Source organism: Ahaetulla prasina, chromosome 1, assembly GCF_028640845.1.
Source record: "Ahaetulla prasina isolate Xishuangbanna chromosome 1, ASM2864084v1, whole genome shotgun sequence".
NCBI lineage: Eukaryota > Metazoa > Chordata > Lepidosauria > Squamata > Colubridae > Ahaetulla > Ahaetulla prasina.
The window spans coordinates 106,776,196-106,802,737 of NC_080539.1; the positions used below are offsets into that span (position 1 = coordinate 106,776,196).

General features: G+C 39.9%; 1 protein-coding gene across 9 annotated transcripts in view; it reads left to right on the forward strand.

The window, feature by feature from the left end:
* The window catches only part of EPB41L2 (erythrocyte membrane protein band 4.1 like 2), an 85,576-nt gene extending 79,949 nt beyond the window's left edge, over window positions 1-5,627 (forward strand). For all 9 annotated transcript variants that reach the window (XM_058171864.1, XM_058171857.1, XM_058171871.1 and 6 more), the window contains 3 exons: window positions 1,235-1,315; window positions 2,697-2,802; window positions 4,220-5,627. In XM_058171864.1, coding sequence (XP_058027847.1) covers window positions 1,235-1,315; window positions 2,697-2,801 — 186 coding nt within the window. In that variant the 3' untranslated portion in view covers window position 2,802; window positions 4,220-5,627. The remainder of the gene's footprint in view (window positions 1-1,234; window positions 1,316-2,696; window positions 2,803-4,219) is intronic.
* The last annotated feature ends 20,915 nt before the right edge of the window (window positions 5,628-26,542 follow it).

Genomic DNA, 26,542 nt, shown 5'->3' on the forward strand with positions numbered 1-26,542 from the left:
ACTCTATGCTAAGAAACACAGTTCTTGCTAAGGCTTTTCCTTTTTTTAGTATTTTAGCAAATACTTCTATAGGTACTGAACAATAAAATTATTCAAGTAACATACAAAATAATATATTAACTTAATAAAAGTATGGACCTGTCTCAGAAATAAAAAGTGAAATAATATTTAATAAGCAACAGAGCAAGTTAATTGCATCACACTCATATCAGAATCACCGTGAGGTTGAAAGGGTTAGCAATGACAACTCCATTTCCTGGGGGGTTGCCCAGTTGGAGCCTCCTCTCCTGTCCCTGGTAGGATCTGGAGCGAAAGACAGGAGCCCATCTGCCCCACAGCAGAACATGGGTCTTGAACTCAGGCTTGCTAACCTCCAACCCAGCGTCCTAGCATGTGAGCCACCACGCTCCTATAGAGCAGTTGATAAAAATACTGTAAAAGTTGCAGCCAATCAAGAATTTACAGAAGAGTATTCCAAAAGCTCTGCAAGGGTAGAACTTTGCTGACTATCTTAAAGTAGATTAATTTTTTTGCTTCCCCCCCACCCTATTTTATTGTTTCTGAACTTTATATAAAATGTTAATTTCCAGATAACTTAATAAAAGCTAGGCAACTGGTATAAGAAACGTTTTTTTCTAACCTGGCATCGGGAATAGTATATATAGCTCAAGAGCCCAGTCTGTCTCTCCTTTATGGGTTTCCTTCTCAGAAAGGGTTTCAAGTTCACCTTTGAACAAAATTCCCCTTCCCTCCTCTCTCTTTGATTAAAAATATGAATCAAATGAAGCCAGCGAATTTTGAATTCTGTTTTTTAAATGATAGACTGGTAAAATAGCAAAATGGTTCCAAACCCTTTTTCAGCTGGGCATATTTTTTTAAGAATTGTGTTTCCAGTTATTATTTCTTTCTTGTACCATTAAAATTCTCTAGCCATTTTCCCCCCTAATATGATGCATTCAGAGGAGGGTGTGCTGAAGAGAGGTTAGGAATTATTGCAGTTATCAATAAAATGCACTTGTAGCAGAAACAGTTCTAGATAGCAGGAATATTAATCTAGAAGTGACAATGTATTTAGCTTTTTCCTCTTTACTCCAACGGCATTTGAAGTATGTGTTATAGCTATTCTAATTTTGCACAGATAGATTTCTGTTGAATATCTTTTTCGTTGCAATATTTGTCAAGTAAATTCACAGCATTATAGGATTAAATAAACTTTTTCTGGTGAAACCTGTAGATGGTAAAAGGTGGTGTGTCAGAAACCAGAATCGAAAAGCGTATTGTTATCACAGGAGATGCAGATCTTGATCATGATCAGGTGAGATAAAATGACTGCTTATAATGAGGGAATTATATATGGAGGAAAGGAAGATTTAAGAATACATATAAGGTATAAGAAATGGAACTTGGGATAACATGAACAATAGTTAAAATATTTAACTTGCAAAATGCTTTATTTTCAAAAAAATTGATTATTGTAGATAAAAGAAATACAAAAAAAATCATGAATGTTCAACAAACTCATAGCATGTCCTTATTAAACTCTTCATAAATAAATGTAACCAGGATTTAATTTTAATTTCTTAATGGTAATGCATCAAGGCCTCCAAATAAATTTAATCTGAGATTTGGAAGTGTGTGACAAATTCAATCTCTCCTTGAAGCTTGAAATGAAATGGCAGAGCTGCTTAGCAATCTGAGAGATATCCATCCCAACACATGCCCAGTATGGCTGGGGAATTTTAAAAAGTCAGACATGTTTGTTTTCATAAAATTTAAAATTATCATCTCTATTTAGGAGTCTGTAAAATTATGACATCCTAAAATAATTGTGGGACCTATGCATTTGTATGGATTTAATCCATAAAAGTTTATTTGTGTGTGTGTAAAATACATGAGTGCTTTTTTCAGTAGTATGCTGGTCATTGTTTCTGTGATAGACCTTTAAATAGCAATCATTATTTATGCAGTTGTACTCTTTTTGTTTCCATACATTCTGAAAAACTTACTGCTAAAGAAATGTCAGGCAGAGAAAAAAAATATCTATTTGTATATTTCTCTGTGCTGTTCCTTAGGGTTTGTTTCTGCATTTTTTTCAGCTGAAGTTTAGGGTAATTATATATAGAAAGCAGTTATTAATTTTGGCTTAGGGTTAGGGTTTATGTGGAGATCGCTGACCTTTTCCACACCAACAAGTAAAATTTTAAAGTAAAATGACTGTCTTGTGCTCTGGAACGCATTTTCCAAATTCTGCAGTTAACACATTAGCATAAATTGGAGAGAGGAGGACAAAATTGTAGAGTAGAAATGATGGACAAGAAAAAAATATTTAACTCTTCCAATTGCCATTTGTTTGCTAAACTGTATTTCATTAGTTTGAGATTGTAGATCAGCTCAAGTAGGGAAAAATAGGGTAAACATTAGAACACGGCATATTGGAAACTACAAATTTTAATACTTTAAAACATTTCATATCATTCAGCAAATTTGTAAATGCATTTATAGCTTTCAATATAACACTTTAAAAGTTTTTTTTCTTCTACAGTTGGTTGTTTTATTACGGGAATGATATGCTTAGTTTAATATTTAATTTAAATTGTTCCAGGAAGATAAGCATTAAGAGCTTTGCTAGCCATTACACATTAAACTCTGTTAATTTTAATTTGCCATATATTTAGTCCATTTTTCTGGCATTGCAGGCATTGGCACAAGCCATTAAGGAAGCCAAAGAGCAGCACCCTGACATGTCTGTAACAAGAGTAGTGGTGCATAAGGAGAGTGAACTTGAAGAGGAAGGCCATTAAGGTATGAATCTTCAGCCCATAATGTATACAGCAATCGTTGATATAACAATTGTAGGAGAATTTCATCATAATGGCTTTAGAAGTGCTGATTGTTGATACCAACCATAAGAGGAAAAAAGGCAATTTAGTAAAAAATGTTTTAATATAGTTTAAGATTTATAACAATAATTGTATTCAATTGCTTGCTTCCTAAATAACACAGCTTTTAGAGAGCATTATCTTTCGTGTGAAAGCCACACAGGCCCTTTTAATAATAACTAGGCAGGTTTTCCTATGTATGACTATTCGTCACACAGCTTGTAACTTTTGGAACTGACCTCCAGATGGTATTCAACATTTTTTTAAAAAAAATCTGACATGTGGTAAGAAAGTTTTGCGTTATTAGATTCAACAACATGCCTTTTTTAAATGGCATGTAAATGCTTTAGGTGAATTAATAATAATATGGATTTTCAAATAATTTTGACATATCAAATTGAATATTTATAAGCTAGAACAGTGTAAGAACAGTATACTGTATTCCAGTGTTATCAGTCGTCTTGATTGAAACGTGGAACTTTATGCTAACCCTGTGTTTTCTAAATTGCAAGCCTTGAACTTTAATGTAGATAATACCAAAAAAAATAGTACCAGTTTTTTACATAATGGAGGCAAAGCATTACCTCTTGCATCCTATTCTGATTAATGACTGTACTGTAAATTAAGTAGTAAAAAACTCTTGATGCTGCCTTAAAATCACAACCATATTTGGATGTCAGGAAATTAGTATCTATTATATTCCTGCCCTTAGAATGGTAGATCAGTATGACAGCACCTTGAGAGATTCCCAGATTTCAAAGCAATTTGTGGTCTAGATTGGCAGAAATCAAGTTTCTGTGTTCCCACCACAGCTTTTCCAAAGTTACCCAGATGTGGAGGAGAGGTAGTAACATATAATACCTGGCTTTGTCTCTGACTTTAAACCAGGCAGAACTGGGCATGCCTACCTTAAAAATTATGTTATACCTAGTGATTTTAATTTTTATATCCTATATTTTGTGATACATTGGTGATGAGAGGAGATTAACCATTTGACTACTGGTTGCTTTAGTAACTTGAGGCTAGATGGGCAGCAAATAATTTTAAAAATAAATAAAACAAATGTGAGATATTTCCAAAAGTAGGAGTTATCTAAAGAGGATTTTTAACAATAGATGGGTTTTAGGTTCTACACTCTTAAGTATAATACTGCTATTTATAATTATAGAATAAAGTAGTAGGTTCTGTCCACCTCCAGCTTAATGGTGGTTGTACCAATTAGAGTCAGAAATTTATTGGGAAAAAATATAGCATGAGGCCTTGGAAAGGAAAACTGATTTCAAAAGAAGAAAAAAGGCAATTTAGTAACAATAATTGTATTCAATTGCTTGCTTCTTTAGATTTATGAAGAATGCTTTGAGACTATGAAGAACTTAAATAATTCCAAGTTGATATCCCAGCCAGTCTTTCACTGAATTCACCAAGCCTCACCACAGGGACCAAACTTCTCTAGACCGAATTACCAATCTTACAGTTTTTCATGTATGTCTTTGTTTTCATAACCAACTTTTAACATTCTTGGATTTTTTTAATGAGGTATAGAGAATTTTTTTTGTGTTCAATTCCCTGCTATTTTTGTATAACTGATTTCTTGTTTGCATGAAAGTAAGCAAAAATATTTAGAAAGCACTGTTTACTTAAGCAATTTTAATATGCAGGGAAAAGGAACCCTGACTAATTTAGATATATAGACTTTTCAAAAACGTCTCAAAGACTTAACTGGAAAAATTTTACTTTTTCAGATAAATATCAAACAATACAAGAAAAATATTCTTTTTATTAAAAAAATACAAAATGTTCTTATAGCTTGGCAGGGAAAGTAAACTGAAAACCTGTATGATTTTATATAGATTCCTATATTAAAAAAATTCTGTTTATTCTGATGATCTATTTTTTGAGGGAACTGGTGCTGATATCATATACAAGCGATGTTTTAGTTATATAAAAAAAAATTCTACTGACCAACCACTGTTCAAGTAGCCTTTTGTTTGCACTTCACTGTCCTCAGCCAGTCCCTTCAGAGAGACCCAGAGGGGTCTGAAACATTCCAGAGTTGGAAGGACTTTGCTCTGTCCTTCCGGCAAATTTAGGCAGCTTAAAACTTAACGCTTTTCTCTTAGTATGCTAAATGTCAGAGACTCCCATTATATAAATGCATCTGCAGAAAAAGCTTGCTTTGCCTAAAAAAAAGCAGGGCTGGCAGCTCTTCTGATTCAAATGCAGAAAGCGTTTCAGAGCACACACTGAAAACAGCATGCAAAGTATCTCTCTGCAACTCCTTAAACAAAGCAGAATTTTTCCATAGGTTTGTCTGTGCGATCCCAGGGATAGACATATCTCACTTAAAGAGTTGCAGTCCAGCACCACAGACGGTCTCTCACTTGGACTCTTTGAAGTGCCTTTTTGTCTTTGAATCTTAAGTGCTGCCCAGCCCTAATAAAAAATCATTAACTCCTGTTGTAACTGACATTTGTTGAGCAGTTATTGTTTAAGTAGCTTGCCTAATAATAGGAACAGGTTTTGAGGACCAGAAGGAACCAGATATGGCCTTAGGCCCATTATCAGTGGTGTCTGCTACTGAGGAGGTCTCTGTGAAAACCTGTTGACTATATCCAGTTTTCTCCATTGTTCACCATATGAACTGTATAGTTACGATGCCATATTAAATTTATAGCAGCTTGAAGTTGTATTAAGTGATATTTTGCTTGCATAATACTGTTATAAAATAAAGTTTCTTTATTCTCTAAATGTTTCTCTGCTTTTAATACTTGACATTAAAAATAATGTAAACTTATCTTAGGTTTTGTGTTGGGATTAAAAAAAACTTTATAGGAACATATTCTTACATACTTAAATACATATCTCAAGTGCTTTGCTTTTGTCCTTTTTAAAATTTAGAGAAAATATGTTTCTGACTCTCAGAGGATCTTAGAACTGGGGAAATGGAGTTTTTGCCCACTCTATCACCTTTGATCAGTTGGCTTCTCTAAACTTCCTTTGTGGCTCTTTTCAGCAGGTACCTGGATCCAAAAGATTTGGACTGAAATGTCACTAGTGTGTTGGCGACACTCTACCTCTGATTTCCAATATCAGATCTCAAACATACATGGACCTGTTGAAAATATTGATGTTTTACCGTTAGTGTTAGGTAGTATTTATACCATTTGTTTCCATGAAAGATCTTATTTTTATAAATAAAATAACTAGTAACTAAAGAAGAACTATGAAGAATTTATTAGTTCATTGAAACAAGTGGGCTACATTAATTCAGATTATAAGTGAAAGCAATTGTAAAGTTTTTAAGAAATACAAATTCAAATAGTGGAGTAATCAAAAAACATAGCTTGTTTATGAGTTACAAACTTTTGAGTCAGAACTTGGTGATTGCCAATCCTGTCAGCCTGGCCCATGTGATGATCCACAGCTTTTTCAATGACATTCCAATAATGCCTTTGGTCCACTCGAATTGTAACTATTTTCCTTCCCTTTTTATGCTTCTCTCAAAAGATATTTGGAAAAGATCTTTTTTCTAATTATCACCTGCTCATATCACATGACCAAAATATGTTTCTGTTTGCTGATAATTCTCTTAAGGGAATAGTCAATTTTTATTTCATCCAGGACATATTTATGTTTCTCCCAATCCATTTTTCTGTTAGCAACTGACTTAACAGACTCTAAAATCCATAATTTAAAGTATGCTGAGTATCTTATTAAATGTTGAGTATTTTATTACTCAACAGCCATATACTGCTACTGGAAAAGCCATTGCTTTAATTACTCTGATTTTTGTTGTCATGTCCTTAGCCTTCATTACCTTGTTTAAATTTGTAATTTGCGTTCTTCTCTAGGACTAATCTCATTTTTAATGCTTTACACCCATTTTTGTTGCTGAACACAAAAAAATACCCATAAGTATCTGTTTTCTTCATTGTGTAGGTTCACTAAGCATGCTGGTTGACATTTGTTGTCTCGTTATTTAACATTAGCCCAGATTTTTCATTTCACATTTTTACTTTCACAATGACCTCTTCTGAATCGTTTTTATTTTCAGATAATAAAATAGCATACTCCACATATTGCATTAGTGTCTAACCTCCAAATTTGATTTCAAGTTTCAATTCTGCCTGTCAGATTCTTTTAAACTATACCTAGCTTGGTGGGCTCAAGATACAAACAACACATCAGCAGCACAGCTCCCTAGACAACACACATACCATTACTCAATACTACTCACAAGTGGTGAAATCCAATTTTTTTTACAACCGTTCTATGGGCATGGCTTGGTGGGTGTGGCAGGGGAAGGATACTGCAAAATCTCCATTTCCACCCCACTCCCAGGGAAGGATACCACAAAATCCCCATTCCCTCCCCACTCCTGGGGGAAGGATATTGCAAAATCCCCATTCCCACCCCACTATGGGGCCAGCTAGAGGTGGTATTTGCCGGTTCTCTGAACTACTCAAAAATTTCTGCTACTGGTTCTCCAGAACCTGTCAGAACCTGCTGTATTTCACCCCTGCTATTCACTCTTCTGCTATTCCTATTCCTTACAACTACTGCTAGACAAAACATCTCTTTCTGGATGCTTTACTTCCAACAAACACCTCTTCCCAACATTCTCAGCTGTTTCACAGCATGGATTTTTATAGATGTCTGTCGTGCTGACACTGGGGAGGGAGCTTAAAGACAACAGACAGAAGCCGCACAGAAATTGTTTAAGCTCCCTACCACACATCTCATCTCTTTTAATAATAATAATAAAAAATAACCCTGTGTTTTTCATGAGGCTAATGCCATTTATTTCTGTCTCTTTTCCATGCCATGGGAGCAAATCAGCAATGACATTTTGCTGTCCATATCTTGATATATGATTTTGAATTGGCAAGGTTGTAATGTGAGACACCATTTGGGTTAACTGAATTGGTATCTTTCATTTGTTGCAGCCAAGTAAGTGGTTGATGGGTATTACAACAACTTCCCAACCCCATAAATATATACATAGAGAGCATTGATTGCCCATTTTAGTGCACAGGCTTCTTTTTCAATGGTGCTGTATTTTTGTTCTCTTGGGAGGAGCTTGAGAGATAAATTACAGGGTTCTCCATCCCTTCATGATTTATGGTGAGCACTGTGCCTAAGCCCGTTAGATATGTCTATTTGTAGGACAAAGGGTTGGTTTAAATTAGGCCATTTCAATATTGGCTTCACAAACTGTGAGTCTTTTATCAAAGGCCTTCTGTAAGGACCAGCTTCTCCCCTCCCTTCCAAGAAAGTACAAACTCTTGAGAACTTTGTATTTCAAAAGGAATCTTTTATTGAAAAGGATGAAAGCAAGTCAAAAACTCAAAGCAGGCTCTGGGGTCCCTCAGGGCATGCAGTTCAGGATAAAGGAAATTAGGAACCCCTGCCCACCTTCTGATGTGGATTCCAGCCAATCTGCAGGTGTGAATACGAATTCCATCAGCCTCTCTGAGAAACAGATAAAAAGTTTCTCAGGGTTCTTTTTACAATCCACTCGTTCCCCCTTTTTCTCAAGGTGTGAGATTTCTTAGGGATTCCTGGCGCCAGGCAATGGTTATAAATCAGGGTAAAGTTTATACAAAGAGGGCCAGGCAAGAAATTGGATACTCAAGAAAAGATCTAAATGTGACACTCCAAATCCCCCACTTCTTCCACGAAGAATGGCAGATACACGGATCTGATGCCTTCCTTTCATTTGAGTAGGGGCTAAAGGCTTCTTTAGACCTTTCTCCTTTAGTCTCCAAATCTTAATGCTTCCTACTTTCTGAAACAGACTTTCTTATTCTTTCTGCTATGTCTTCCAAACCTCTTCTGATCCTTTTGCTGCCCTTTGACCTGGTCTTGGGAGTACATGTAGAAACCGTTCTAAAATTCTCCCAATTTTTCTTTGCTTGTTTTCTTAAGGCCTCAACTATTTCCTACCTAGGTCTTCCCATCTTCCCCACAATGCAAGAATCCCTTCCTGTTAATCTTCTGTGTAGCTCCTAATCCTCTGCCTATAGGTGTAAGGAGTTACATAATACTTGGATTATCATATTAAAGAAGTAATCCTATACATTACTCCCCTGGTTGAAAGACTGTTAAAAGCCCTTCGAGCATTTCCTGATAAACGTAGGGCTAATCTGGCCACCCATTCATTCACAATGCATTATAATATGACAAAGCTTTCTATATCTTCCTCTTCTGTTAACCTAGGGCAGTGATGGCTAACCTTTTTGCCAGAGGGGGGAGGCTCTGGAGGCTGGGGACAGCAAAAAAGTCACTTCCTGTCCAACTGGAAGTTGGTAAAAGGGTCATTTCAGGCCTCCGGAGGGCCTGGAGAGGTGGGAAAGGCAGTTTTCCACCTCCCCAGACTCATAGAGAGGCTCTGGAGCCAGGTGAGAGAGAAAAACGGGCCTTCCCCACCACAACCTAGGCCTCTGGAGGCAGGAAACAGCTTGCTTCCCTACTTCTGGTGAGCCCCAAAAGCCCGAAAATTAGCTGGCCAGTGCGCGCATGTGCCGGAGTGAGCTCGCGTGTCCACTGATACGGCTACACGTGCCACCTCTGGCATGTGTGCCATAGGTTTGCTATCATGGACCTAGGGATTTTGAGATCTTTGGGACCATCTCTCCTCTTTGTATGTTCTGAAAACCCTAGAGGTGAGGTGAATGTGCCCCACTCCTGGTGACTGGACACTCTTCCCTCCATGCCTCCCTTTCATTCTTCCTATTCTAGCCTGTATTTCCATTCTCTCTTCAAAAGCTTTCCTGTTAAAAAGGGCCTTTCCACTTGCTGTTGCCTCAATATTCTTGTAATGATATCTGAGGTTAGCTGCTTTTCTGCCTTTTCTTTTGGCTAGGGCAGACATCTGTCTCTACCAAAATAATAGTCTCTTTTAAGGGAGAACCTGCCCCTTCTACTTTTTCCATTCCTGTTTGTTTGGTGCAGGCTCTAATGAGAGGTCCAGTTTCTGCAGCCGGGATTGTTGGCCGTTACCTGTAAAGTCTGAACTCTGCAAGAGCCAAACTCACTTCCTTGTGCAGCTAAGGTTTGGGTAGCCCATTCCATGCCTTTTGGGGTATCCCACCACTGCCATCACTTTGTCATAGGATTAAAAAAAAAACTACACACAATAAGGTGTGCTCAAGGCCAATAATAGTACAAGTCCCTAGACCAGGGGTCTCCAACCTTGGCCACTTTAAGACTTGTGGACTTCAATTTCCAGAATTCCTCAGCCAGACTCTGGGAGTTGAAGTCCACAAGTCTTAAAGTGGCCAAGGTTGGAGACCCCTGGTCTAGACAACACACACAGATTCACATACTACTATAGTCACTACTCACTCTTCCCCATTCCTATTACTGCTGCTATTCCTACTCATTGGGAGTTTTGCTATTGGAAACATCCCTTTCTGGCTGCAGCTGCTTCTTCCACACACAAAACACTTCTCCCCTCTCCCCCTTCCCCCACCCCTCTCAGCACACACCCTCAGCTGTTTCACAGCAAAGCTTTTATAGGCAACTACAGGAAAGGGCTTAAAGAGAAGAGTCAGAAGCAGCACAGGTGCTGGGAATTTGAGCAGCCCGCTCACCCACACCTCTATTCTTATAATCAGTGTAAGTTAAAACAAGTTCAGGGACAGTATGGATCCTTCTCCTACTCCCTACATTATTCTGAGTTATGTGTTTCTCCAAACTCTGTTATTAACAGTAGCTTCTTACCAGTGGTGGAAATCCAATTTTTTTTTCTACCGGTTCTGCGGCCGTGGCTTGGTGGGCGTGGTGTGGCTTGAGAAGGATACTGCAAAATCTCCATTCCCACCCCAGCCAGAGGTGGTATTTGCCGGTTCTCCAAACTGCTCAAAATTTCTGCTACCGGTTCTCCAGAACCTGTCACAACCTGCTGGATTTCACCCCTGCTTCTTACTCATTGTAAAGAATCCTCTAAAGAATAACCAAATGTTCTAGCACATCCATTGGCTCTATTTTCAAATTCTGACATGAGCTACCTTCAAAACAAACTTGCTGTTATCAATAAAACAAAATAAAATGTTTTAAATATTCTTAAATATCTTCTCAAATACTCCCTCCCTTTAATTTTTTATCTAATATGTACATATGACATCAGTAATTCATGAACTGGTCCCCACACTGCACTGATCGACTGGATTCTACTTCCCCATCTTGCGTTTTCTAGTATATTCTCAATTGTATTCCAATGTTTTCCAAGCAGTCACACTCAGGGATATAGCCTGTGTTTTGGTTGCTTAAAACAGGCTGCAGTGAACCGTGGATTCACTTTGAAAGGACAAATAGATTGGGAATACTGCACAATACGGGAGAATTGGTATAATTGGATTGAGAACAGAAAAAAAGAAATCGACAAAATAGAAGTAGAATTAAAATGTATAGTAAATATGTATAGAGTGTATTTGAATTGGAATGTTTTGGTATATAAATGGTCGCAGTCCTGCATAAGATGAGTAAGATTTGTTTATCTGTAAAACGCAATAAAATATTAATTAAAAAAAAAAACATTGCAGTGAACCATGGATTCACTTTGCTAAATTCTATAACCCTATTTCCTGCATTCTTGCATTTACAGTCCTCAAATTGAGATTTTTGTGGATTAGGGTGGTTTTAACCTGGATAATCCCTAGTTTTAAAGCAATGTACAAATACTAGAATTAAAATTATTAAATAGTAATAAACACTTCACAGATACCAAGGGAAGTAATCTATGCAGATGATACTACTAATCCCAGATGGTCCTGGCCCCATCTCTGCCTCCGATGCAGAGCCATCATCCGGGCCTTCCCCAGACTCCAGGACTGGTCCATGTTCCTCCCCAGCCTCCTCACTGTTCAACTCTGCTGCCAGCTCAGCAGACTGCTGGCGGACCACAACAATTACTTGCTGGCATCCAAGGCACAGTATGTAAATGATGAAAATAATACTATGCTGATACAAGTTCCAATGGTTCTGTGTGAACACTGTGTCATGTTGTCACTTTGCATGGAGAAAAATTGAGCTGCTTGTATGGTGACAGCATAAAATGACTTTCATCATTTTGATGAATGTGGTAGATCCTATGGAAGCTCCTGCTGTTGAAATCCATTGTTTTTAATTTCAGGTGCTTTGGCTTGAAAAATTAGTCCCCTTAGTTATGTATTTAGCAAACAATTTAAAACCCGTGGATCATTATTTTCTTGGTTCTCATAATTTAAATTAAGGTTGGTAGCTGAATTGCTTTTGTGCCTGCTGGGCTTTGTGAGCCACTTTCTTTTGGGGATAAGTCTTTCAATTAAAGCAAAAAAGAAGATTGAAAAGATGCACAGCACAGGTGTCAAAATCAATCGCATCAAATGGCATTACGTGACATTTTTTGCCTTTGCGGAGCTGGAATGGGCTTGGCCTGTGCTGATGCATCCGGCCCGTGGGCTGCCGGTTTGACACACCCTGACGTAAAGAAATCAAGAATTTCCACTTTTAACTAACAGTAACAGAACTGGAAGGGACCTTGGAGGTCATCTAGTCCAACCCCTGCTCACGCAGGAGACCTCTACTAGGGATTTGAACCACTGATGTGCCGACCTTTCTGATCGACAAGCTCAGTATCTTAGCCACTGAGTCACCTAGTCAGACTAACATAAATTTAACAATTTGTGACTAGTCCCTTTGGCTGCTAGTTTGTGAGATTTTAAACCCATACCTCTTACTACTCCAATATTTGGGCTCATACGTTACATTGACTCTCATAAATTTTATGTGGTTTATGTAGTCTCAATAATTCTGTAAATCAAGAACTTGTATAGTTTCCTTTTTATCAGAAGTCACAACTCCCTGAGCTACAGGAACTGATTTGGAGGTGTAGGAATTTAGCACCCACCCCCCTCCTAGAAGAATGAAATATTTTAGAAAATATTTAAAAGGCAGAATATATTTTCCCTGGATGAGAAATGGAGAAACATGTTTTAAAGACAAAGCAGCTTCCTGACTCCCACCCACTTTTGTCAATGGGTCAGAGGTAGAAACTCATTCTCCCCACCTTTCTCAATGGGCCACCATCATCTGCATCATAATAGAACCCATCTAGCAACTGAAACTCACCACATGGCACCTGGGAAGATTACATCAGCCAGCAAGGCTAGCTAAGACCCTCACCCCCTGGGGGTCTGACAACCAATCAGGATACTCTTCCTGTGCCCCAGAAAGTTCAAAGCTCAGAAAAAGCATAAAGCCAGGGAGCACACAGGATCTCATCCCCTTTTCTGTTCAGGAACTCAAGCCATGTGATCCTGACCACCATTAAACCATCTTTCCAAGCAGCCTCCATGTTTCCAGTGTCTTTGTCCCCACTTGGAACTGAATCCAGATGGATATTTCTTCCAACAGAGGGGAGGTTTTTGATTCCCCCCCCAATGACAGCAAGTATTTGTATTAAAAAAAGCTCTACCACAAAGTCCATGTAACTAGGAAAGTCAATACTTTGCAACAAAAGCCAAAATCAGTTCATTAGACCTAAGCAAGATAAAGACTAAAGCATCAGACAGAAAAAAGCAGCAGGGTTTGATGTATTTATTTTATTTTATTGTCATCTCTTAGCGTTTTGTATAAGAGCAGTTTATGCTGTATAAAAACATTTCATTTACTTCTATTTCTTACCACAATTGCAAATATTTCAAAATACAGAAAAACAGAATAAAATGCGAATGCTTCTATGTTGTGAAAAGTTTTATTTTTTCTCCCGAGAGAACATGAAGCTATTTTCTGAATTAGGTTCAAAACGCTGTGGCCTCATCAGAAGAAGCAAAATAACTAAAAGTCATTTTAAATAATGGTTTCTTTTTTATCTTTTTTTCATCCACATCAACGGAATATCTTTCCCGGGTTTTAAATAACAGTAAGCTGCAGTTCAATTTTTCCAGTAAATAGCTGAAGTTGAACCTATCGTCCAAAGTGACATTTTCTAAAGAAATTGTCATCTTCTTACTGATGATTTTGCTTTCTTTTTGAATTCCTCAATTTGCTGCATTTGGCATAGTACTGGAGGACAGCATCTGTGGGATTATTGGCCAGAGACAATTGCTTGTTCACTGAAAAGAATAAAAGAATAAAAGAATGCAGGTGTTGAGTGCCAAGAAGGCCAATTGGACACATTGGAGTAGAGAACCCTTCCGATAAAATATAAGGGGCTAACTTGAATATTTAACTTACGGCGGACGCGGGGGCCCATATCATGTTTGGGGAGTGCGCGCTCGCTGTCTACGAGCAATCACGCGCTCCGGTCCCCCTGGCTTTACCCGTTCCCCGAGTGGCCAGAGTCCCCAGGACCTGGACCTTCTGCTGTGCAATGCCAGGTCCGTGATAAATAAAGCCCCCCTCATACGCAATCTTATACAGGAGGGGGGGTGCAGACCTGATGGACATTTCGGAGACCTGGTTGGGCACGGAGGGGGGGGGTTCCCCTTATTGAGATGTGCCCGCCAGGTTTCCGTGTATTTCATCAGCTGAGGGCCCAGGGTAGGGGTGGGGGGGCGGCGGTTATTATTAACGAACATCTTGAACCGAGGGAGGTCACTGTCCCGCAGATAGCCAGATGTGAGTCTCTCCTTGTGAAGTGGGGCCTGGGGATGCAGGTGGGTATGTTGGTTATGTACCTGGCTCCTTGCTACGTGACAGCAGCCCTGCCCAAGCTGCTTGAGGTGATAGCCGGGACGGCGGTGGACACCCCCAGACTGATGGTTATGGGGGATTTCAACCTGCCGTCTGTAGGCGAGACCTTGACGACGGCTCGGGAGTTCATGGCCTCCATGACAGCCCTGGACCTGACCCAGTTAGTGAATGGTCCCACTCACATTGGGGGAAACACGCTGGACTTGATTTTTGTCTCGGGACAGTGGCTGAATGATCTGGAAATGGGGGACTTAACTACTGAACCCCTGTCATGGTCAGATCATTCACTCCTCCGACTCGACTTTCGAACCACCAACCCACACCGCAGAGAGACAGAACTGGTTCGCTGGTTCCGTCCCAGGCACCTGATGGACCCTGAAAGGTTTCTGTCAGAGCTTGGGCCGTTCCCTGAGGACCTAGCCCACGGCTCAGCTGAAGAACTAGTCGCCGCCTGGGAACGGGCGGTGATGGGGGCTTTAGACCGTGTCGTTCCTTTGCGGCCTCTGACCCAGCGCCGATCTCGACCAGCTCCATGTTTTCTGAGGAGCTGAGAGAGATGAAGTGACGGAAAAGATGCCTAGAGAGTATCTGGAGGTCCAGCCGCTCTGAATCCGACCGAACACAGGTAAGGTCTTATATTCAGACCTACTTAGTGGCGATAAGAGCGGCAAAACATAATTATTTTTCCGCTCTTATTGCATCGGCAGATAACCACCCAGCCGCCCTGTTTAGGGTGATCCGCTCCCTACTTGAACAGGGAGCTCGGGAGGACCCCTTGCAGGGTTGTGCTGAGGATTTTGGACAGTATCTGTCCGATAAAATCGCTCGGATCCGGGACGGTCTGGACGCTGATTGGGTGGATCTGGGTGGGATGACAGAGCTGTTCTTGAGAATGTTATCTGGGGAGAGTTTGATGCTGTGACTCCCGAGGATATGGAAAGGATATTGAGGAGGCTGAATGCGACCACATGTTTATTGGACCCATGTCCCTCCTGGTTGGTACTGGCCACACAGGAGGTTACGCAAGGCTGGCTCCTGGGAATTATCAACGCCTCCTTAATGGAGGGTGTCTTTCCTACTGCCTTGAAAGAGGCGGTGGTGAGATTCCTCCTTAAGAAGCCCTCCCTGGACCCGGCTATTATGGCAAATTATCGTCCTGTTTCCAACCTTTGCTTTGTGGCGAAAGTTGTTGAGAGTGTGGTGGCATGTCAGCTTCCCCGGTACCTGGATGAAACTGTCTATCTAGACCCGTTCCAGTCCGGCTTCAGGCCTGGGTACAGCACGGAGATGACTTTGGTCGCGTTGGTTGATGATCTCTGGAGGTCTCGGGACAGGGGTTGTTCCTCTGTCCTGGTCCTATTAGATCTCTCAGCGGCTTTCAATACCATCGACCATGGTATCTTGCTGCGGTGGTTTGGGGTTTTGGGAGTGGGGGGCACCGTTTTTCGGTGGTTCTCCTCCTATCTCTCCGACCGATCGCAGATGGTGTTGGCAGGGGGGCAGAGATCGACCTTAACGCACCTCATATGTGGGGTGCTGCAGGGATCAATTCTCTCGCCTCTCCTGTTCAACATCTATATGAAGCCGCTGGGCGAGATCATCCGTGGTTTTGGGGTGGAATACCATCTGTACGCTGATGATACTCAGCTGTACATTTCCACCCCTAACCACCCCAATGAAGCCATCGATGTGATGTCCCGGTGTCTGGAAGCCATGCGGGTCTGGATGGGGAAGAACAAGCTTCAACTCGTTCTTCGGGATAGCTCAGGCAGTAGAGAAGCCTGTTATTAGAACACAGAGCCTGCAATTACTGCAGGTTCGAGCCCGGCCCAAGGTTGACTCAGCCTTCCACCCTTTATAAGGTAGGTAAAATGAGGACCCAGATTGTTGGGGGGGCAATAAGTTGACTTTGTAAAAAAATATACAAATAGAATGAGACTATTGCCTTATACATTGTAAGCCGCCCTGAGTCTTTGGAGAAGGGCGGGGTATAAATGTAAACAAACAAACAAAAAAAAACTCAACCCATCCAAAACAGAGTGGCTGTGGATGCCGGCATCCTGGTACAGCCAGTTTACACCATCGCTGACTATTGGGGGCGAATCATTGGCCCACCGGGGGAGGGTTCGTAACTTAGGTGTTCTCCTGGACGATCGGCTGTCCTTAGAAGAACATATGACGGCCATCGCCAGGGGAGCTTTTTATCAGGTTCGCCTGATTCGCCCTTTCTTGACCGGGATTCCCTTCGCACGGTCACTCATGCCCTTGTCACTTTCCGCCTGGACTACTGCAATGCTCTCTACATGGGGCTCCCCTTGAAGAGCACCAGGAGGCTCCAACTGGTCTAAAATGCGGCTGCGCGGGTAATTGAAGGGCCACCGCGATGCTTCCATATAACACCGCTCCTGCGCAGCCTGCACTGGTTGCCGGTGGTCTTCCGGGTGCAATTCAAGGTGTTGGTCATCACTTTTAAAGCACTCCATAGCACAGGACCGGGTTACTTACGGGGCCTACTGCCACCTATAGCCTCCCATCGGCCTGTGTGCTCCCATAGGGAGGGCCTCCTCAGGGTGCCGTCAGTCAAACAATGCCGACTGGCGGCCCCCAGGGGGAGGGCCTTCTCTGTGGGGGCTCCAGCCCTATGGAATGAGTTGCCTCCGGGGTTGCGTCAACTCCCCGACCTCCGGTCCTTTAAACGCGAGCTCAAGACTTTTTTATTCCACCGTGCGGGGCTAGCTTGAGAAAATTTTAAGTGGGGTTTTAGGACTGTTTTTACTCTAGTTTTAATTTAATTGGCCATTTTAATTAGTTTTTTAATATGCTTTTAATTTTGTCTATGTGCTTGTTGTTTTTACTTGGCTGTGCACCGCCCTGAGTCCTTCGGGAGAAGGGCGGTATAAAAATCTAATAAAATAAATAAATAAATAAATAACTTATTGAAGAAAAACATTTTTATTAGTGCATCAGAGGCAGCTTAGATAAAAGTTCCACAATGCCTATGATAAATAGAATTATACTATATCTATCTTTGTTTCCATCTTAAACAATGGGAACAGTTGTGATTAGATTACTTTTTGGCTTTAGGGGCTATTCTAAGCATAGAATAGAAATAAATAAGAGAAATAATGACTTTCACATCTCAGAAAAACGCTTTGCACATTACAATAGTCAAATTCTTTTGGCAGATCTCAAAACAGAAAGTGGACATGAGGCGAAGGTTTCGAAAAAGATAGTTTGAGGCAGGGATAAAATGCTGCCCGCTCTATCCCGCTCGCGGGAGCCAGTAGTGGCAGTGGCAGGTATTTTGGCGAACTTGTAGCGCTGGCAGTGGGAGGCTCCGCCCCCCAAACCAGGATGTCATCACATCCCGGTTTTGACCATCTGCGCATGCACAGAAGGCTTTGTGAACGCGCAGATGATGGTGCGCACAGCGCGTGCACATCAGCGAACCGGTAGGAAAGGTAAGTACATTTCACCCTGGTTTGAGGATGGATAAACTATTTTTTTCACCAAACACTTGTCCAACTTCCATCAGTTCTAACCACAAGTCCCAGCAGTCAGATATGAAGGCATTGTATGTATCAGCATACCTTATCGGAACAGCTACTCTATGTTGGAGTGTATTCAGCATACCGTATTTTCTGGAGTATAAGACTCATCTTTTTCCCCCAAAAAAGAGGGTGAAAATCTGGGTGCGTCTTATACTCTGAATGTAGCTCCCCGACCCAGCTTCTCAAACAGAGGTTTCAGAGGCTGAAAAAAGCATCAGAAATGAAGCTTCAGAAAAGAAATTCCAAACAGCACTTCAGAGGCTTTTTTTCTGAAGCTGTTTCAGAGGCTTCCAGAGGCAGAAAAAAGTTTTTTTCTGAAACAGAGTTTCAGAAATTTCAGAGGCAGAAAAAAAAGGGAAAAAAAAAAAAGGCATAGAACTCACAACCAAGGAAACTCTTGCTAAAATTCACCTCTGGGAACAGCTGACTGGGGGTATTCCGGAGGCACCAATCAGCTTTTTTCTTATTTTCTTCCCCGAAAACTAAGATGCGTTTTATACTCCGGTGCATCTTATATTCCAAAAAATACAGTAACTACAAGTAAAATAGTGGATATTTAGCATTTCAAAAAGGAATTTGAACTATTCAATCCCAATTGATATATAACTGTATAGCAAATATTATGTTAAATATAATATTAATATTTATTTATAATATAATATTATAATAATATTTATATTATTTATTTAAATATTATTACTGTTATTTAATATTTATTTAAATATTATATTACAATATTTATAATATAATATAATATTAAAATTATAGCAATATTATGATATTGCTGCCTTCTTGCTTGCCTTTCAGACTCCCACAATGGTGGCTGACTTACCTTCTTTCAGCTTGATCCGGAGGTAGGCAATGAACAGTAACAGAAGTAAAGTTACCGGCAGGAAGATTCCAATGAAAAGAAACCAGCCAGGCACCTTGCTCAGAAACACTCCTAGAGTATATCCCATGGCCTAGCAAACACAAGCAGCTTTTTTAATGTAGGCCTACCAAACCACTGTCTTCATGTGTTTGCGTTCCCTGATAATCCTTGCTTCTGCCGAAGGGCCTTTGCTCAGTCCTTATGACATTTTCCCCTTTCTGGACTTTGTTTTGTTTATACAACCCTGTGATTCCTAATAAGAAGGCCACTTAGTTACAGAGTTACTCAGTGCAAAGTTTAAAACAGCATGTTGGAATTACTCTGAGCGGTCTAACTAAACTAGACTCTGAAAGAAGAGGCTTTGTTTTCTTTTCTGAGGTCAGTCGTTTTTTGGATATCTTCTGCCCTGGTCATTTATTATAATCAAGACACTTAATATACTGTAAGAGTATTATTTTATATAAGATCCATTTTTTGGCACTTGCCTTACATTGCTATGTGCTGAGAGCTAGCTTTCTGCACAGTTAAGGGGTGCATGTTACTATTTCTTATCTCTCATTCTGTTTCCAAAAATATGGTATAATATTTGGGGATCAGGTGCCATCGGAGAAATTCTGAAGCATGGTATTGCCAAAGAAAGTGGGATTACCATCCAAAGTAATATTGTGGACGTTTAAATAGAACTAGTGATGTAAACCGTAAAATAAAAGTCCTAGGATTGTTTTTTCCACCCTTAAAGTTACATTTAATCATACATGAAATGCCAACAAATTCATTGAGCACTGAACTCTCCTTGTCTCTTGTTCATCTCTTCTGCTATTTTCAGAACAGATACGATGATGTATCGGCTTGTTCCTTGGTGTTATTCTGCTCTAATTACAGTGCTTTTGATTCTGAGCTAAATAAACTATTTTATTTACATTGCCTTTTCTCCAATCAGAATCAAATAAAAATATTAAAACATATTGACGTATCCAGATACAGAACAGATTTAAACAGATTTAAAATTAGTTTCCACGTAATTAATAAAAATGCTGTGCATTGTTCTAATTACTCTTGAAGCTCCTTTATTTGGTGATTCACAACCAAATACAGCATAAAAACAAATTCCCTAAGGATTGCTGCTGAATTTTCTAAACCAGGGTGTCTCCAACCTTGGTCCCTTTAAGACTTGTGGACTTCAATTCCCAGAGTCAGGCTGAGGAACTCTGGGAGTTGAAGTCCACAAATTTTAAAGGGACCAAGGTTGGAGACCCCTGTTCTAAACTGTAAGGTGTCTGTAAGCAAGGGAAGCTTACAGTGGAAGACTGAACTTGATCAAATGAAAATCAGAATGAGAGAATAACAGGCAATTGATTGCTTATAGGGCGACCTGCTTACTTTATGGATCCCACATGCTCTATGTATTTGTAATATTAATGTTGCTGTGCTGACAGAAGTGACAAATCAAAAACATCTTGTCAATGACATGTTTTACTAAGCAACTGGTTTAATAAATATGACAAAATAAATATCCTATTCAGGAATTTTTAATTTTGTTCTGTTACATGGCTTTGGGAGTTAGTATTACTGTGTCATGTCGAAAACCATTACTTTCTGGCTCAAAATTGCACATGTCTAGTGTCATGCCCCAGCATATAACTTTTATATACTGTTGTTGCTCTCTAGCCCCATCTACTGGCCAGAGAATCCATCTTGCACATGGTCTGTTTTATTGGAGGATAGGTGGGTTTAACTGCATGTCGAACTGCACACAGATTAATGTGTAGTGACAACAGAACATCTAGCAAGAAATTTTACTTTGTTTCCTTCATGGGTGTATTTTAGTAAAAATGTCTTTTTTGAACTTGCGTTTCTTGCTTTATATGGTGTTCATGTCTTTCAGTATACAAATGGTACGTCACTTTAGCCACTTATTGAGTTGATTTTATGCCTATAGAAATGTAATTGTATTTGTTCATGTTTGGTCTGTTTGCATTCTGCTTTTGTTGCATTTACCTCTTACATCTGCTATTCTTGCTGATGTCTCTCTCAACCTGCATCATGCAAATTCTTTAGGGGAAACATTTTATATACTGACAAAAAACTGCCATCAGACTGATTGATCAACAATAAAGGGAACTGTTCTGTGAGAATTTGCCTATTGCTGGCATTTTTCACCATAGTCTAATAGAGATTTGGATGGGGGATGGAAGTAGTCTTCTTACTTATGGAACTGTCCCAAGAAGAGCTAACAGACTCTTCATTAATGGTTTCTATAATATAAGGTAAAGATAAAGGTTCCCCTCACATCTATGTTCTAGTCATTCCTGACTCTAGGGGGCAGTGCTCATTTCCATTTCAAAGCCGAAGAACCAGCACTGTCCGAAGACTTCCCCATGGTCATGTGGCCAGCATGACTAAAGGCCAAAGGCTCACGGAACGCTGTTACCTTCCCACCGAAGGTGGTCCCTATTTTTCTACTTGCATTTTTTACGTGCTTTCGAACTGCTAAGTTGGCAAAAGCTGGGACAAGTAACGGGAGCTCACACAGTTATGCGGCACTAGGGATTCGAACTGCTGAACTGCCGACCTTTCGATCGACAAGCTCAGCGTTTTAGCCACTGAGCCACCATGTCCCCATTTCTATAATATAGTATGTAACAATTTTAGGATTTTAGAATATTTATATAATGAAGATGCATATGATACTAAGTACTGTTATGTAGTTTGGATGATACAAGAACATCCTAGTTTTTTGTGCAGCACAACAATGCCCCTTAAAGGATTTGATAAGCTGATCCATGCTGAGAAGCCTGAATGGATGAAATTCATACATTGTTTTCTCTTTATATAACAGAATAACTTGCACCATTATCTTTCCATCTGGACTCATAAGAAAATGGGTTCAATTGCTAAATAATTTGTTATTTGCTAACTAAAGATAGGTTGTCAGCATTGGATGAGCCATTGTTAGTTTCCCTCAAAAGTCGTACTTTCACATGCAAACTGAAGATACTGGCTTAAGACAGAAGAAGCAAAGAAAGCCTATTAACACTAAGCAGTAGGTCCACATTTACTTTTTCCAGCTCTCCACCCTGCAATGAACTCTGACCAGATGCTCGATCCCAAGATTGTATTCAAGAAGACGGTACCAAATTAAATTAGGCTGGATGTATTGATTTTATTTGGACCTCTGAATTGTGTGATTTTTGTTTTTCTCCCTTAAGTTTTCCTATATTTCTATTTCCTTAATGAACTTTTTATAACTGGAGATTTGGCTCCATTGGCTTTAAAAAAGAACCATCCTATTTAATTTTTCATGGCTTTAAAGATATCTGGCAGAAGAGTTGTTAAATTCTTATCTCTGGACAAGAAAATCCAAAACATTTTTCTTTCTGTTTTTCTAGAGCTGGCCTTAAGGAAGAGATGTCTGGTAAGAAAAACTATCCAGCTGGATAAATTGGAGCGGTATTTGTCAAACTTTGCAAATTTTAGAATCTTGGAATTCTCCAGTTAAGTCCACACCAGTGGTCAGTTGTCCCCAGTTCGGACCGGTTCTATAGAACCTGTAGTAAAACCAGCAGGAGGCTCCGCCCACTCTTCTGTGCATGTGCAGAAGATTCTGCACATGTGCAGAAGAGTGCATGAATGGAGGGAGAGCGCGTGTGCGGACACGATGCAAACTGGTAGTAAAGGTAAGAACCCACCCCTGGTCCACACTATTTAAGTTGCCAAGTTTCAGAAACATGCTAGCTGGGAAATTTAGAATTCAGATCTCAAACTTGGCAACTTTAAGATGCCAAGTTTTAAAGGTGTCTGGACTTTCTTGGGTTAGGAGAAGTTTGATAAAACACGGGATTATAGGGAGTCTGGCTGATGGCAGTCTATCAAAAATCTTCAGGAGTCCTTAGAAGAATAGGTCTTGCAAGAAAGTTCTCCCATCTTTCCAGTTAGCAATTAGGATGCAATGTTTGATTCAAAGCTTAAGCAGTTAAATAGTTATTGGTTGCTTTAGGTTTATGATACCACTGGGATTAAGAGCTAGAGTAAGAATTAGGATAAAACTATCTGTATTAGGGTCAAGTTTCAGTAAAGGATTGCTTCACTGCAACATGGTTAAATCTTTTCTTCTTTATGTCTTTCCTATTTGTTAGGCTTACTACAGTGTTCAGTTTTTTTCACCCTGGGAAAATGACCTTGAGAAATATTTTGACTCCAAGAAAGTACAGTATGACATTTAAAGTACTTGCTGGAGTGTAAACCGACTTAGATTAATAAAAAAAGGGGGGACAAATGTATAACAAGCTGGGAAAATTACAACCAGATGTTGTAAAGTTTGTAAAAAAAATACTTATTCTAACTAATGAAAACTTTTTTTAAAGCCTAGATGTGGGTTTAAACAAATTTGTATTAGCAGATATCCAATTAAAGCATAGGGGGTAACTATTATGTCTAACAGCAGTCTTAATGAACTTTGTGGTAGTGCGGGAAATTTTATTTTTTTTCATAGTAATGATAGTTACTATTTATCTGATTAACTTTTATGGCCTCATTAAGAACATTCCTGAGATCGAGATCTCTCTCTCTTTCCCTCCCTCCCTCATTAAATGTAGACGCTCTGTGTAGTTTGTGCTTCTCTCCCTTTCCCCCCCAAAAAACCAATATTCTGCTCCCAGGCATAGAAGCAGCAAAAGTTTTCAAATATTTTCACAACATCGTTAGAATCGGAGCCATACAGCTTTCTGGTTGAAATATTTTGTAGCTGTCAACATATAATGTCTGCTAGACATTATAATGTCACTCAATATTCTCAATTATATAGAAGTGCTTAAAAATTATGTTCAAACAGATGTTGCATCCTTATCCTTTAAGACAGGATCTCCAACCTCGGCAACTTTAAGACTTGTGGACTTCAACTCCCAGAGTTCCTCAGCCAGATGTTGCATCCTTATCCTTTAAGACAGGATCTCCAACCTCGGCAACTTTAAGACTTGTGGACTTCAACTCCCAGAGTTCCTCAGCCAGATGTTGCATCCTTATCCTTTAAGACAGGATCTCCAACCTCGGCAACTTTAAGACTTGTGAACTTCAACTCCCAGGGTTCCTCAGCCAGCTGGCTGAGGAACTCTGGGAGTTGAAGTCCACAAGTCTTAAAGTTGCCGAGGTTGGAGACCCCTGCTTTAAGACATCATTAAAAACATAGTTGTTGCCTGAAATTTTGGAACAAGATGAATATGGAATCCCCTTTAGCTACCTTTGGTTTTGCGAGTGGTTGTACTGTGCTTTCAGTTGGATGTGCTTCCTTTTTATATATGCAATTTTCGTTTTATTTGTAAGCAGCCCAGAGCTATTCAGGAATTCAGACAGCCTCAAAACTGGAAAATAAATAAATTGGAAATGATCACAAGCATCTATATTAGAATTCAACTATTATTATTATTCTGTGCTAAAATAAAGACGCTGTGACACAAGGTGTAAGGAAAGCAATCTGAATAATTATCGAAATAGAATACCCCATTAGTGTAGTATATGTATGTGATCAGTGGTGGGTTTCAAAAATTTTTACTACCGGTTCTGTGGGTGTGGCTTGGTGGGCATGGCAGGGAAAGGATACTGTAAAATCTCCATTCGCACCCCACTTCAGGGGAAGCATACTGCTAAATCTCCATTTTCTTCCAATCAGCTGGGACTTGGGAGGCAGAAAAATAGATGTGGGCAGGGCCAGTCTGAATTTTTTCTACCGGTTCTCTGGACTACTCAAAATTTCCACTGCCGGTTCTGCAGAACTGGTCAGAACCTGCTGAAACCCACCTCTGTATGTGACTCAGTCAAATAACAAGTGAAGTGACATTCTACATTCTTGCGTTGAGAGAGTTGCTCTGTGCAATGAACCTGAGATTTCCCATGTTTAATTTACTTCTACCAACAATATTGATTTTTAGCATGGGGAGAGGATTTGAGATAATCCAACAGTTTGTGCTCTGCCAATCTGATCGCAACAAATCTCATAGTGACTGAGAGCAACTGCCTTCTTTTAAAAGTGTGATTAGGGTTGGAATAATATTTGTGGACTCCCAATGACCCAAGAGGGCTTGGTTTAAATATGTTGGAGTCTGTCTCTTGACTAAAACTGAAGCTGAAACCTTTAAACCCTTGAAAGGTAGGTCCAAGACTGCTATTTATGAATGCTGTAGACTTACTGTAGTTCACCCAGTTGTTAGCCATGGTGAATTAAATACCTTCTGTCACTTACCGATTGCAGGTGTAATGTGACATGAAATAATAAATGGCATTTGGCATTCATCATGGCATGCTATTCATTTCTTGTAAATGCTAATTTAATTTATCACATTTCAACCCCCTAGTACTATAGTTCTAGTTATAGCATTACAATGAGGCTCTGTTGTTTGCCTGTTCATAATCTTTCCCAGATAGGAAAGGCTCTATTTTGAGCCTCATCCTATTTTTCATCCTCAGTTTTCCGCCATATTATTTATAATAATAAATGATAAAACCTCAGTCTTGGTTTCTTTTGGAACCCCACTCAGATTGGAGGTTTAAGCTGAGTAAAACAGTAAATTCTAAGGGAAGGCTTTTGCACCTTATTTGCCAAACCATTATAAGTAACAGAAAGTAACAGAATTAAGAGAATAACAGAGTTGGAAGGGACCTTGGAGGTCTTCTAGTCCAACCCCCTGATCAAGCAGGAGATCTTATACCATTCCAGACAAGGGGCTGTCCAGACTCTTCTTAAAAGCCTCCAGTAATGGAGCACCCACAATTTCTGAAAAACAAGCTGTTTCACTAGTTAGTTGTTCTCACTGTTAGGAAGTTTTTCCTTAGTTTTAGTTCTGTGGGAGTGGCTTGGTGGGCGTGGTGTGGCTTGATGGACATAGCTTGGTGGGCATGGTAGGGGAAGGATATTACAAAATCTCCATTCCCACCTCTCTCCTGGAAGAAGGATATTGCAAAATCTCCATTCCCACCCCACTCTGGGGCCAGCCAGAGATGGTATTTGCCGATTCTCCGAACTACTCCAAATTTCTGCTACCGGTTCTCCAGAACCTGTCAGAACCTGCTCGATTTCACCCCTGGTCCTAGGTTGCTTGTCTCCTTGATTAGTTTCCATCCATTGTTTCTTGCCCTGCCTTCTGGTGCTTTGGAAAAATAGGTTGACCCACTCTTTCTTTGTGGCAGCTTCTCAAATATTGGAACACTGCTATCATGTCACCCTTAGTTCTTCTTTTCACTAGGCTAGACAAACCCAATATCTGCAACTGTTCTTTGTATGTTTTAACTTTCAGTCCCCTAACCATCTTTGTGGCTCTTTCTGCACTTGTTCCAGAATCACTACATCTTTTTTTATGACCAAACCTGAATGCAGTATTCTAAGTGTGGTATTACTAAGGCTTTATAAAGCAGTACTAATACTTCACGTGATCTTGATTCTATCCCTCTGTTAATGCAATCTAGAATTCATTGGCTTTTTTGGCTGTTATCACACATGGCTGGCACATATTTAAGTGATTTGTCAGTTGGATTCAGATGAATGCGTAGACACAGGTACTATTCTAGCTTCC